The 13,393-nt window shown below is 31.5% G+C and overlaps 2 protein-coding genes across 2 annotated transcripts; one reads left to right on the forward strand and one right to left on the reverse strand.

Moving 5' to 3' along the window:
- Positions 1-2,965: 2,965 nt before the first annotated feature.
- Positions 2,966-5,683, reverse strand: LOC140180628 (uncharacterized). The gene is made up of 5 exons (XM_072221884.1): positions 5,557-5,683; positions 5,322-5,500; positions 4,316-5,178; positions 3,753-3,902; positions 2,966-3,653 (listed from the first exon to the last, which is right to left on the reverse strand). Exons 1-5 carry the CDS (start codon positions 5,681-5,683, stop codon positions 2,966-2,968), a joined length of 2,007 nt encoding a protein of 668 aa, XP_072077985.1.
- A 5,124-nt stretch (positions 5,684-10,807) lies between these two features.
- On the forward strand, positions 10,808-12,530 carry LOC112767017 (uncharacterized). Its single transcript, XM_025812903.3, has 2 exons — positions 10,808-11,391; positions 11,687-12,530. The coding sequence occupies exons 1-2, from the start codon at positions 11,146-11,148 to the stop codon at positions 12,113-12,115; spliced, it is 675 nt and encodes a 224-aa protein (XP_025668688.1). The 5' UTR covers positions 10,808-11,145; the 3' UTR covers positions 12,116-12,530.
- Positions 12,531-13,393: the final 863 nt, after the last annotated feature.

Consider the following 13,393-nt stretch of genomic DNA (forward strand, 5'->3'; position numbering starts at 1 on the left):
ATGATATGCCTTGGAGGTTGTACACCCTCCTCAACATCAAATTCAAACTCCTTAGAAGGGGGCTCTATGACTGGGCTTTCCCATGGACGTTCCACATCTCCTAAGTCTTCAACCACTTCTTCTTCTTTGATAATTCCGGCTTCCTCCACTTGTTCCAGTACAAAGTCATGCTTCTTACTGTCCACTGGAGTTTCTAGTGTCTCCTTCATGCTACGTTCTTCATTAGATTCTCCACATGAAGCCATGAGGGTTCCTTGAGTCTCCGAACGTCGGGAAGCTAATTGATTTATCTCTTGTTCCAGTTGATGAAGGGTTGCATGAAATTGATCTACTATTTCCTTGAGGCGAGCCTGTGATTCTTGGGTCGATGGATATGGACACTGTGCATATGGAAGTGGTGGTTCTTAGGGGTAATTAGATTGGAATTGGGGTGGATAAGGGTTAGGGTCATATGGAGGTGAATGGTTGTAGGTGGCTTGTGAGTATGGTGGTTCAAAACTATGTTGAGGAGGTGGTTCATTGGTATATGGTGGGGCTTGTTGGTAACTACAAGGGGGTCCACCATATCTATCATCTTAATACGCACCTCGGAATGGCTCTTGACCATAGTAAATTGGTGGAGGTGGTTTGTCACAGAGGGGTCCACCATAACTATTGTCTTGGAATGCATTGTAGGATGGTCGTTGTCCATGGTATCTTGGAAGGTGTTGTTGCCGAAAGGGTTGATCAGATCCTCGTAGCTCCTTTCATCTTCGATTGTTTTGACCTTGATGCATGTTCCTGTTATAGCTTCCATTCCTTTTAACAACATTGGAACCAAACTTAAAGCCAGAGGGGTGAGAATTCATAGTAGCTAAAGAAAATAAAAATTAATAAAAATAAACTCCTAAAACTAGAAACACTAACAAAGAAACAAAAAAGCAAATATTTACAATAACCAATAATAAGGCACACGTTTGCAATTCCCCGGCAACGGCACCATTTTGACGATATAGATTCTTGCTAATAAATAATTTTATAAAAATAATCGTGTTGTAAGTATAGTTTCTAAACCAACAGAGAATTCTTTCATACAAAAGTTTGGTTGTCACAAGTAACAAAACCCAATAAAATTTATAACCGAAGTATTCAAACCTCGTGTCGTCTTCTCAAGGAATTGCAGGGAAGTATGATTTATTATTGGTTATGAAAAAAGGTATATTTTTGGGTTTTTGGAATAAGAAACAAGTAATTTAAATGACAAAAAAAATAAATTAATAATAAAGTAAATTAATTATCATGAAAACCATTGTAAAGTATAAGAACTGGAAATCTCATCCTAGTTATCCTTATCATGTGTGATGAGAATTGTTTATTGCTCCCACTTAGTTAACCCTTACTAAATAAAAGAAAGTCAAGTGGACTAATTAATTTGATTCCTCAAGTCCTAGTCAACTCCCAAGGAAAGACTAGCTTTAGAGGTATCCAAATCAATTAGCAAATTTCAATTTTCAATCAACAGCTGAGTTTGATAACTCAAGTGTCACCAATTACTTAACCAAAGCAAAGGGAGAAAAATCTAAATTATTTATATAAATAGAAGATAGCAATCATAAATCTGAAATACCTCAAATTGCATCAAATAGAATATTCAAATCTAACATGAAGAGTTCATAAGCCAAATTGGCTAAATAAGTAATTACCAAGAGAAATAGAGCAACTAAAGTAATAGAGTAAATAAAAGTAGAAGAGAAACTAAATCAAAAGAACATTGAACCTGGAATGCAGAAGAAGTAAACATAACCTTTAAGAGAAATCCTAATCCTAAATCCTAAGAGAGAGGAGAGAGCTTCTCTCTCTAAACCTACATCTAAAACCTACTATTGTGAATAATGAATGTTGTATTTTTTGAATGAATGGATTCTTCCACTTTATAGCCTCTAATATGTGTTTTCTGGGCTGAGAACTGGGCCAGAAACAGCCCAGAAATCGCTGGAGGCGAATTTTGGTCCGTATAGGTCGCTGGTTTTCTACAGAACCACGCGTGCGCGTGGATTCATGCATGCGCGTCACTTATCGTCAGAGCAACTATGGTATATTATATATAATTTCGAAGAATCGGACGTTAGCTTTCCAACGCAACTGGAACCGCCTCATTTGAACCTCTGTAGCTCAAGTTATGACCGTTTGAGTGCGAAGAGGTCAGGCTAGACAGCTTAGCAATTTCTTCAACTTCTTGTATTCCTTCCACTTTTGCATGCTTCCTTTCCATCCTCTAAGCCATTCCTGTCTTATAAATCCTGAAATCACTTAACACACATATCAAGGCATCGAATGGTATAAAGGGAGAATTAATATTTGGTGATTTAAAGGCTTGGGAAGCAAGTTTCCAATTATAGAACAAAATTAGGAAGGAAAATGTAAAACCATGCAAATCATATGAATAAGTGAGTAAAGAATTGATATAAACTACTCAATTGACCATAAGATAAACCATAAAATTGTGGTTTATCAGCGCATGTCACGCGTACGTGTCAGTCACGCGTACGCGTCAGTCACGCATACGCGTCAGGTACGCACACGCGTCGCTGTGCATTCTCGCTTATCACGCGTACGCGTCAGGTATGGCACGCGTCGCTGTAAAAATATCCAAATCACGCGCACGCGTGAGCCCTGCTTGCGCGTCGATCCTCACTGGTTATCTCCTTCAATTCTTGTGTTCCTTCCATCTTTGCAAACTTTTTCTCCATCCTCTAAGCCATTCCTGTCCTATACAGCCTGAAAACACTTAACGTACAGATCACGGCATCGAATGGTATAAAGGGAAATTAAAATACACAATTTAAAGGCTTAGGAAACAAGTTTTCAACCATAGAACAAAATTGGGAAGGAATTGAACAATCATGCAATTTGTATAAATAAGTGTGCAAAGACTTGATAAAAACCACTCAAATTAGCACAAGATAAACCATAAAATAGTGGTTTATCAGGCGTCCAGGTCAATATCCTCCCTTGTAAAAAAGAGTTTTTGAAAGAAAGAATTTGCCACCATTTCTAGAGTCAAAGTCTCCGTGGCCCAACACCCATCCTCCAAAAACAACCCATGAATTTTGTTCCTCTTTCGCCTAATAACCGTCTGCAGATGAAAAAATTGTGTATTTCTGTCTCCACATCTCACCCATTGTTCTCTATATTTTTTGTACCACAACAGCTCTTCTTGAAGAAGGATAGCATTTAGTTCCTGATGTAAAACTTGCTCTTTGATCCTAAACTGTTGATCCTCCCGACTCTCCAGAGTAATCTGATCGTCATTCAAAAGCCTCTCTAGCTCCCTTTTCTTAACAAAAATATCACTAAAAACCTTTTTATTGAAGCTAGTTGCATCTTTTTGAACCTCCAACAAACATTTGACCACATCTGTAGCTCTTTTATTCCAATCTGTATGAACAACATTCCTAAAAAGAGGATGAGTCATCCATGCAGCCTGGAATCTGAACGGACGATGGCCCTTGGTAGCCCTCTCTGCCATCTTGCACCTAGTGAACAACAGACAATGATCAGAGTGAAGGCGCGCTAGCACCTCAGTATAAGCCTCCGGAAACATTAGTCGCCAGTCCTGGTTGATGACTGCTCTATCAAGCTTCTTAGCCACCTGCACCCCACCTTTAACCCTCCTGTACCAAGTGAATCTTCTCCCAATAGCCCCCATATCAAACAACCCACAATCCTCCAATGTTTTCACAAATTGTTCTGCTCTGGCAAGTCTAAACTACCTCCCTCTAACTTCACTCTGCAACAGAACATCATTAAAGTCCCCTAACATGATCCAAGGTCCGTAGATCATATTAGCAATCCTTGTCAAGTCACCCCACAGTTTTTTACGCCGATGTATATGTGGATTAGCATACACCGTACTGCAGTAACTAGAAGTATTGCCCATAAAAATTTCAAAACTGATACATTGATCAACTACATCCAACGCTCTCACAGAAATATTTGAATTAGAACATAGAACTTAGATACCCCCACTATGATCATTAGCCTCAACAACACCAACATCCTGATAACCTAGGTTGTTCCAAAAAGATTTCATCCTCTCGAAAAGAATATGGGTTTCAAACAAAATAAAAAAAGTAGGGTAAAATTTATTCACTAAATCTTTACTATGAACCTGGGCCAATTTATTATAGGCCCCTCTAATATTCCAAAATAGAAAGCTTAAATCTAAATAATCCATAAAACAGTTGTACTGTAAAAAGGACAAACCTTAGCCGAAGTCCCTAACGAGATGATAAAGATCCACCATCATATCCCCCTGAGACTTGCTTGTCCTTACCCGGTTATTGCTCGGTTTGTCTGTGTCCCTCTACTAGAAACCCTTCCCATGCAATTCGCTGATTTGATGCTTGCTGACATCGCCAAGGCATTTCGGAGTCGACGGTGAATTCTGCAAAGAAGAAGGGCGCAACCTCTTGTGTCCTTTTTGATAATGGAAGTGAAAGTCGGCACCGCAACGGAGACAGCTTTGCCCTTCATCCCTTGCTGTTTGGAAGACGCCATGCATGCTTGAGATCTGCCAACCGACCCGGTCTTCACCCCTGGTTCAGCTCCTCTCATACGCAGCCCAAAGTCACGATTTTGGCCCAATTTCTGATTTGAGTGCAACAACACTTTGTCTTTAGAGGTTTGTTGGGCTTTGTTTGATTGACTCAATTTTTCTCTCTTTTTACTGCTGACTTTGGTCCAGCCAGCCTCATCTCCCAAATGTTGGGACCCCACTTCCTTCCCAAACAACATATCACCCAATTCCTCTCCAATATCTACAACTATCACTGAATCTTCGGGATTGCATCCAAATTCAAAAATTTTCTCCTTTGAGGCTTCCTGTGGTTGCACCATCTGGGTCGCCGACTTGGTCACTGATGTTTTCTTTTGATCCACCTCTTCTAACTCAATCGGGATCACTCTGCAGTCACTTGTTGGATGCCCGAAATAATTGCACTTGTCACAAATAAGGTGTAAACATTCATACTCCACCTTATATTCAAACTCATCGACAATCACACTTCGGACCACCGGCAAACCAAGATTAATTTGCACGCAAGCCCGAGCAAATTTCTCCCACTCTGTCGACTTATTAGCCAGATCCACCCTGACTGGTCTCCCCACAGCAGAAGCGATTCTCATCATGGCTTTATCCTAATAGTACCATATGCTCAAACCAGTGTTTCGAATCCAAACCATAGTCTCCCCGAAAGTGTCCTCACAAGGTTTAAAATCCGGTAATCACGGCTTGACTGCAATATAGTGACCGAAGATCATCCATGGCCCCCTAGTAAAACCTTTTCTCGATCGTCCATGCGATCAAATTTGACGAGGAAGTACCCCAAACCCACATCCAAGATTTCATATCCACTGGTGATCCTCCATACCCCTTTCAGTTTGTGAAACATGGCCGTGTAACTAAGATTTTTTTCAAGAACCTTAATCACAATTGCCTCCTTGTATGGTTCAGAATAACCTTGTCACGGAAAGAAATTTTGGAAGTCACCCTAGAGCTAAAAAGGTCGCCCTTACTTGATCCCTCCTTTACACCTGATGCAATCCCTCCCACGCTCTTCCCCTTATCTCTTCCGATGGCATGGCCATCTTCCTCACCGTGTTTCACCCTCAAACGCTCTCTTCCGCTCTCTTCTTCTCTCATTTTCCCTGAGTACGGAGTACGTACTCCTTCTCTGCTACTTTAAAAATGGTTTAATTATTCTTCTGTTGGTTCCTATAGTTTTATTAAATTTATAGTTAGGTCTTTATAATTTTTTTTTCAATTAGATTCCTATACTACTTTTAGTTTTGTAATTTAGTCATTTTCATGTCAAAAATATTAAAATTAATAGAATATTTTTTAAAAAAATATATATAATTAAAGATCTAATTAAGTTCTTAATTCTAAATATCTTTAATTTAAAGATAAATATTCAATTTATTTTTAATATTTTTTATATTAAAAAAGATCTAATTATAAAATTAAAAATAATATAAAAATTAATTAAAAAATATAAAAATTTAATTAAAAATTTAATAAAACTAAAAATACAGAATAATTAAATCTTTAAAAATTATTTCTCTAACATTACGGATATAAAATACGGCACTTCATTATTGGATTTCACTGCATATCATATATAAATGCATGATGCATCAATCTGTTGCATGCAAATTATATATTTGTATGTCGTACTTTCAAACAAATATGTTGTGTTGTCATTCAATTCTATATTATTGAAGGTCGCTTTATTTATTTTTATTTTCACGTTAAACAGTTAATATATTTGAAAAAGACATTATATATATATATTAAAAAACCGAAACCAACATTAATACGGTAATGATGAAGTGTACCAACTAAGTTATATAAAAAATTGATCTTAGAGGAAGTGGATGTGTATCTGAGTAGTGTGCACTAGAATTCTTAGAAAATGATAGCCTTTGTAAGTTTTGGATAAGTCAATTTAGTTTTGAGTTAATAAGTTAGATTTTTCAAATCTAATAGTATCAAGTCCAATCATATAAATATTATTCTCTAATTTGATCTAGGCGTGAAAGTGCATATTAAAAGCATCACCTTATTTAGAATATATGACTATGATAACTTTTATATTTTAAGGTATTTCATATTTTAAACTAATTTTTGGCATGTGTTAGATTGAAAAGAAAGTTAGGGGAAAATATAATTGAGTTATCTGTTTGTGATTTTAAGATGGCAAGTGTTGTTCTTGTATAACTAATCACTCTTTTATATAGTTCATCCACTTTAGAATAAGCTCATATTCTTCTTGATGAATGAGATATATGTCCATTAAAAAATATACGAAATGTAAATACCTACAAAAAGTATTCTAACACTTAAATTAATTTTTGGTATTTTCTTAAAAGAAACTCAAATGGAATTTAAAACCTATATTTTTCATCAAAAGCTTTCTTTTCTTAAGTGTTGTAGAATTATAAGTGTTGGTCGGTTATAAAGTTTTACAATAAATAATTAAAATAAAAAATCATAACTACGAAAGTATAAATAGATCAGTTATAACCGAGTTATAACAAATAGAACAAGTGTAAAATACTAAATTATTAGTTGTGATATTATTTTTTTTCCTTTTTGAAATTGTAAACCCTAATTAAATGCAAGTCTTTGCTTTGGATAGACTGTCTCTTAACTGTTATTATTTTTGGGGCATTGAGTTAGAACATAGAAGTTAGAACTACTTAACATTATTAATATTAGTAGCATGAATGCATGAAATGGAGCTGAAGATATATCAAGAGATGAGATGGGCAGTGGTTGTTCTAAGGATTTATTAAGGAGAGAGAAGGAACAATATATTTCTCTGTTCATTTGTTTGGGTAACTCATATACTATTATAGGACTTGGTTGATTTAATAGCCGAAGGTGTTGAGAGAGAGCCTTTACTTCCATCAGAGAGTGTGTTAAATACCATAGGTCATCATATCCATGCATATAAGGATATGTGGTTCGGTGCTCGTTTTAATGGCTGAAGAGGGTGTTGGAGAGCTTTAAAGTTCTTAGTTTCTTCAGTGACCTAATTGGGGAAGTTGGAGTTATTATCTTAACATTAAATAAAGAACCCTTTGGCATTCAAGGACCTTCTTCCCTTCAACTGTACACACTACCAACATTAATTATGCTAGACCATATACATATCAAAAAATATATTTATATGTTTTCAAAATCATATTTAATATAATTTTTTTAAAAATAATTATATGGACTAGTTTTTTTCACATATTTATATATTATAAATTTTAAATATTATCATAAAAATAAAGTATTATAAATATTTTAAAGTATGTGTTAAATATATGTTATGTTTATAAATATTTTTCCTTTACATCTCTTTCCCTCCCCCGTCTCACCGACTTTAATTTCATAAGTAGCAAAACTTTTCTTTCGGTTGTGGCTAGGGTCCGATAAAGATGTTTAAAATATATTTTTTATTTTTTTTAATAATTAAAATTTAATACATATAATCGATTAAATCGTGTTATTTTTGTCAGAATTAGACCAGAAAAATTTTAATTTTACTAAAAAATAGTGAATCAAATTTTAAATCAGTCTAATTATTTTTTATAAAAAATTACTACAATATCCTTATCATAGAAAATAACTAAAATACTCTTATTATATATATTAATAAAATATATATATATATATATATAAGGGATATTTTAGTTATTTTTTATAATAGAAATATTGTAGTCATTTTTTATAAAAAATATTAATTTATATCGATTCAAAATTTAATTTATTAATTTTTTTGCTAAACTAATTTATTCGGTCTAATTTTAATAAAAATAACATAATTTAATTGATTATATGTATTAAATTTTAATTTTTAAAAAATATCTTTAAAAAAAATATTTTTAATATCTTTATTTAAATAGCTCTCTTATTTTTTTTTCTAGTATGACATGTTATGGAGGAGCCAAATTTATAATTTAATATATGCAAAGACTATATATGTTGTGTCTGTTTATTTTATGTCGAGAAATTGAGAAATTTTTTTATGATTCATTTTGTACATTCATTTTGGAATTTATTATTATTATTATTATTATTATTAGATGGAGTATAAATAAAATTTTTACTTGGGTAAAATATATTTTTTGTTTTTGAAATTTGGTAAAAATTTTAAAAATATTCTTAAATTTTATTTTGTTTCAATTTTGTTCTAAAAATTTTTGATTTGCATCAAATATATCTTCGATGGCTAAATTTTCAAAAAATTTAAGATCAATCTAATAATAATGCATGAAAATTATACTTGATTTGCTTGTGATTAGAGTTGTTCTTATGAAATTGTTGTTGAATTGGTCTTAAATTTTTTGAAAAATTAGTCGTTAGAGGTATATTTGATGCAAATCGAAAACTTTTGGAACAAAATTAAAACAAAATAAAACTTAGAGATATTTTTAAAACTTTTATCAAACTTCAAAAAAGACAAAAAATATACTTTATCCTTTTTACTTTAAGTGAAATCTCTTTGTTGTTAATACTAATAAAATAATTAGTTACTTAATAAATATCCTGAAATAATGAATCATCATATGTTTAGTTATTCTAAAATATTAGAGTTAAGTATGATTTTGGTTTTTAAGGTATAAGTCGAAAATTTTTTTTGTTCCTAACTTTTTTAGGCATACAAAATTGTCCCTAAGGTTTAAAACCAAATTTTAAAATCATCATTTTCACTTAAATATTAAAATTTTGGACCAAATTACCCATAACAAAAGAATAAAAAAAAGAATATTTCTACTCCTGCAAAAGGAAAAAGGAAAAAAAAGAAGGAGAAAGAGAAAAAGAAAAAGAAGTTATTTACAATTTACCTCTATTTTCACTTCTGTCGTCATTTTTGTACGATTTTAGTCTCTAAGACAAAGACAATTTTAAAAATAAATTAAATCTTATAGATAATTTTATATGAAAAAAAATTAGAATCGAACAAATTTTCAACTTATAACTTAAATACTAAAATGTATCCAAAATATTACTATGATAAGTTAAGGGGCAGTGGTACCTTATCTTGCTAGTGTAAAAGTGGAATTTTGACCTGATGTGTAATATTTTTTTCCGATAAGACATGATATCTAATAACATACAAATTAAACTTATTATAAATATCAACAGTTTGATGAATAGTCAAATACACGTACATAATTGACAGATGATAAAATAATAAAAGAAAACAGTATATATGCATGCAGTTTGCATACATCTTTAAATTTAGTCAATATAATTGAAATATGGAAATTCATATTTATATCTTTATTCGTATTATTTACTGAAGATCAAACAGTAAGTATGTTTACATATATTTAATTGTATTATTTTACATTTTTCTAATAAAATAATTAACTATTAAAATAATAAAATTTTTTACATCAAATAAATTTTTTTGACAATAGTTGAATTAGATATTTTAGAAAAACATACAAAAATAATCATCCACCGTACCATTGTATTTTTTACATTTATTCTTATGTTGACTATAAAAGTCACTTAATTTGATTATAAGTATGAATCAAATTGACAAATTTAATTATATATTTTATAAAGTTTGATTATATTTATGTATGTAGTTCTTTTGTATTCCTATATATATATATATATATAACGTAAATAAGAAAGAAAATTCATATTATTAAAAGAAATAGAAAACAAAATTAATAAAAATTGTTAGAAGTAACTTATTGCTAGTATCTAGATATCGCATTGACATCATAACAGTTGTGATAATTAAATATGCATACATTTTTTTTTCTCTTCAACTTTCGGATTGTCATGCTATTTGTATTAAGACTGCGACCACAATATTTAAAATAAAAAATATTTATAAGACAATAGAAACTCAGTCTAAATTAATCTAAATTTTTTTGTGTTAAATTATTTTATTTTATAATTATCACTGAAATAATTAGATTACTTTTGATATTATAAATATATACTTTTAAATATTATATACATAAAAGTATAAATATTAAATTAAATAAAATAATTTTAGATTATTGTCACTTTAGTCTTATCGATTTAAAACTATATTATTATAGCAGAAATGCAAATTGGCACACATAAATAAAATTTTATGTGTTCTATTTTTACTCTTCTGAATTCTAACCCTAAAAACTGCAAATAGAAAATACATCTAAAAAAGATAGTCCTTAGAAACAGTTATCTATAAATTTTTCTTTAAATTAATCAGCCTGTGACAAAGAGCCCTAAGTATAAATAAATAGAGCCGGAAATCAGAAGTTCAAATAATTAATAACTAAAAATGAATAAAGTAAAATAAAAAAAAAAAAAGGAAATGCGTACATAAATAAATAAATCCATGTTATGATGAATGAGGAGCGAGGCAGCTTGAGAAACACGTCATTCAAAGGTAGCCAGTAAAGGTCTTTAATTTCGTCCCTTGTTAAGTATTGTGTCCCCTTACACCTCCAACTATATAACCAACTTAATCTCACTCCTCCATTCACATTTTTATTTACTCACCACACCACAAACTCGATCATACACTATAAATTTAGTGTGTTCAGAAAAATTAAAGAGGAGTAGAACGTAACGTAACCTACTTACCTAGCTATTAAGCTATGGTTTCCTTTCACAAAGCGCTGCCCGAGAGTCCTTCAGAGCTGAAACTTTCATCAAACAATAATAAGAGAAAATGGGAACAGCCACTACTTACTACCGAAGATTTCTTCAAGGACCTATCAAAATCCTCAAAGATTGAAGCAAATCCTCATCAGAAAATCAATAAATCCATCTTTGATATAGAGTTTCACCTTCAGACTCCGCTACCTTCCGCTAAATTACAACACCACCACCTCACTATTCAGGTATATATATTCACGCGTACCTTATAGTTTAATTTCTTTTGGTTATTTTGTGAATTAATCTAATAATCCTTATTGCATAGTCAATATTGTAGTTCACATTATTGCAAAGAAAAGAAATTAAAAATTTTTAAAAAGTAAGAACATACGAAACCTAAACTAAGGTTCATTTTTAATGGGTTTTATATTAGATTTATTTAACAATCTGCTAGTATTGGTTGAAATTGATTGTTACAGTAATGATTTCTCAGCATTCTTGTTAATTAATTAATCTATCCTGTTGGTTCATATGGATCAGTCAGGGCATATAAATATGAGTAACACAAAGATGATGAACATGAAGAAATTGGATTCAAAGATAACCCCTGAAACGGGCATAGACCTTGAGCTGAACCTGACATGTGAATCACTGAGGAGAAAAGAAGACACAAAGAAGAGTTCCCCTGCTATATTAGCCGACGTGTTCAACAATAAGGACACGTCATCATCATCGTCATCGCAATCACAATCACCGTCGCCGTCATCTTCGTCGCCGCCACTACTGCCATCGTGGTTGTTGCTGGAGGGCGAAGATCAGAAGGAGATGGTTGCAACGGTTTGCATGAGGTGCCACATGCTGGTGATGCTTTGCAAGTCATCACCTTCTTGTCCTAATTGCAAGTTCATGCATCCACCAGATCAGAATCCTTCATTCTTGAAGAGACGCAGATGCAGCCTCTTGTGCTGATTCATGAATGCAGAAATGATAAATCTCACTTATTAATTAATTAATCTTCTAGTTCTGCTTAATTAGTATGGGTAATTTAATTTGACTTTCACTGAATGAGTGTGATGAGTGGCAGCAGATTATATATATAAGCATTAAGATTTTAATTAAGAAACTAACATATATATACTATAATATTATTATTATTATTATTATCATAATTAATCATATCTATGTACATAGAAAAGTGGCTGGTGTTGATCGTTCCTACAATTATTGTGTATGTTTTTAGATGTAAAATTTCGGTAGGCTTTTTTCCCCTTTTTCTTTCAAGAATGGAGGTTTATGAGGCCTCTTAACTATCAAATAGCAAGAGCGCATGTTCTTTGTGATGTCATTGTAATTTCTAGTAATGAGAAGAACCGCGTTTCTCTAATTTGTTATTAACTTCACTTTGATATATATATATATGTAGCCATTTAACTACTGACTTTTCATCAATGGGTATGTAATAAACTCGTTTGTATGCTACTCATTTTAAATTAGGTTGTTGATTGTTAAAATTCCAATATATGAACTACTATTCTTGTTCCAAGTTCAACAGACATCATGAATATAAAGGATAGCATCTCAGTGAATTGAATAAGAGGTCAATATATAACACATAAATAGTAAGAAGATACTACTTACTAGAAAACCGAAGCATCTGCTGAAGCAATATTTAAATGAACAACATAAAGTACTGCACAAATTGAATGAGATCATCCGCAGAACTTAGCTTTCTTTATTATTTATTCATTTTTTAACAGGGATACATGTCAGCCTACTATCGAAATTAGCTCTCTCTGATGGCAAAATTTGGAAGAATAACAAAAACTAAGGGCCTGTTGGTTTGAAAATATTTTTTCAATTATATTATGTGTAGATCAAAATTCAACCAATAAATCAATTACAAATATTAAATACATGTCAAAATATAAAATACTTATTAAAATTAGAGAAATGTTAGGAGGTCGTTAGAATTTATTGTTTTGGACCATCATAATTAGTTATATCAACTTAATTATTTTAATTTAATAATCTAACAACATACTTTAGTCCGCACTTTTAAATATTAATGACTAATTGATAGATAAAAATAATAAATTTTGATAGTTTTTTAGTATTTTTTTTTAAAATAAGTTAAACAATTAACACATGTATTTATACATAAATATATAATAGCTAATTTGATTCTCTATATTTTTTTTGTTCATATTACTTTGTTAAAAAATAAAAAAAAATTATATTATCTGTTTT

This window comes from Arachis hypogaea, chromosome 17, assembly GCF_003086295.3.
Source record: "Arachis hypogaea cultivar Tifrunner chromosome 17, arahy.Tifrunner.gnm2.J5K5, whole genome shotgun sequence".
In the NCBI taxonomy this organism is placed as follows: domain Eukaryota; kingdom Viridiplantae; phylum Streptophyta; class Magnoliopsida; order Fabales; family Fabaceae; genus Arachis; species Arachis hypogaea.

What these genes read in the sequence shown, in the direction of transcription:
- LOC140180628 (XM_072221884.1), bottom strand. Translation starts at nt 5,683, where the DNA reads ATGAGAGAAGAAGAGAGCGGAAGAGAGCGTTTGAGGGTGAAACACGGT. An exon ending in AGGTGTAAAGGAGGGATCAA is followed by an intron (nt 5,501 to 5,556) that starts GTAAGGGCGACC and finishes TTCCGTGACAAG; the next exon opens with GTTATTCTGAACCATACAAG. An exon ending in GCATGGACGATCGAGAAAAG is followed by an intron (nt 5,179 to 5,321) that starts GTTTTACTAGGG and finishes TGGTACTATTAG; the next exon opens with GATAAAGCCATGATGAGAAT.
- LOC112767017 (XM_025812903.3), top strand. Translation starts at nt 11,146, where the DNA reads ATGGTTTCCTTTCACAAAGCGCTGCCCGAGAGTCCTTCAGAGCTGAAA. An exon ending in ACCACCACCTCACTATTCAG is followed by an intron (nt 11,392 to 11,686) that starts GTATATATATTC and finishes CATATGGATCAG; the next exon opens with TCAGGGCATATAAATATGAG.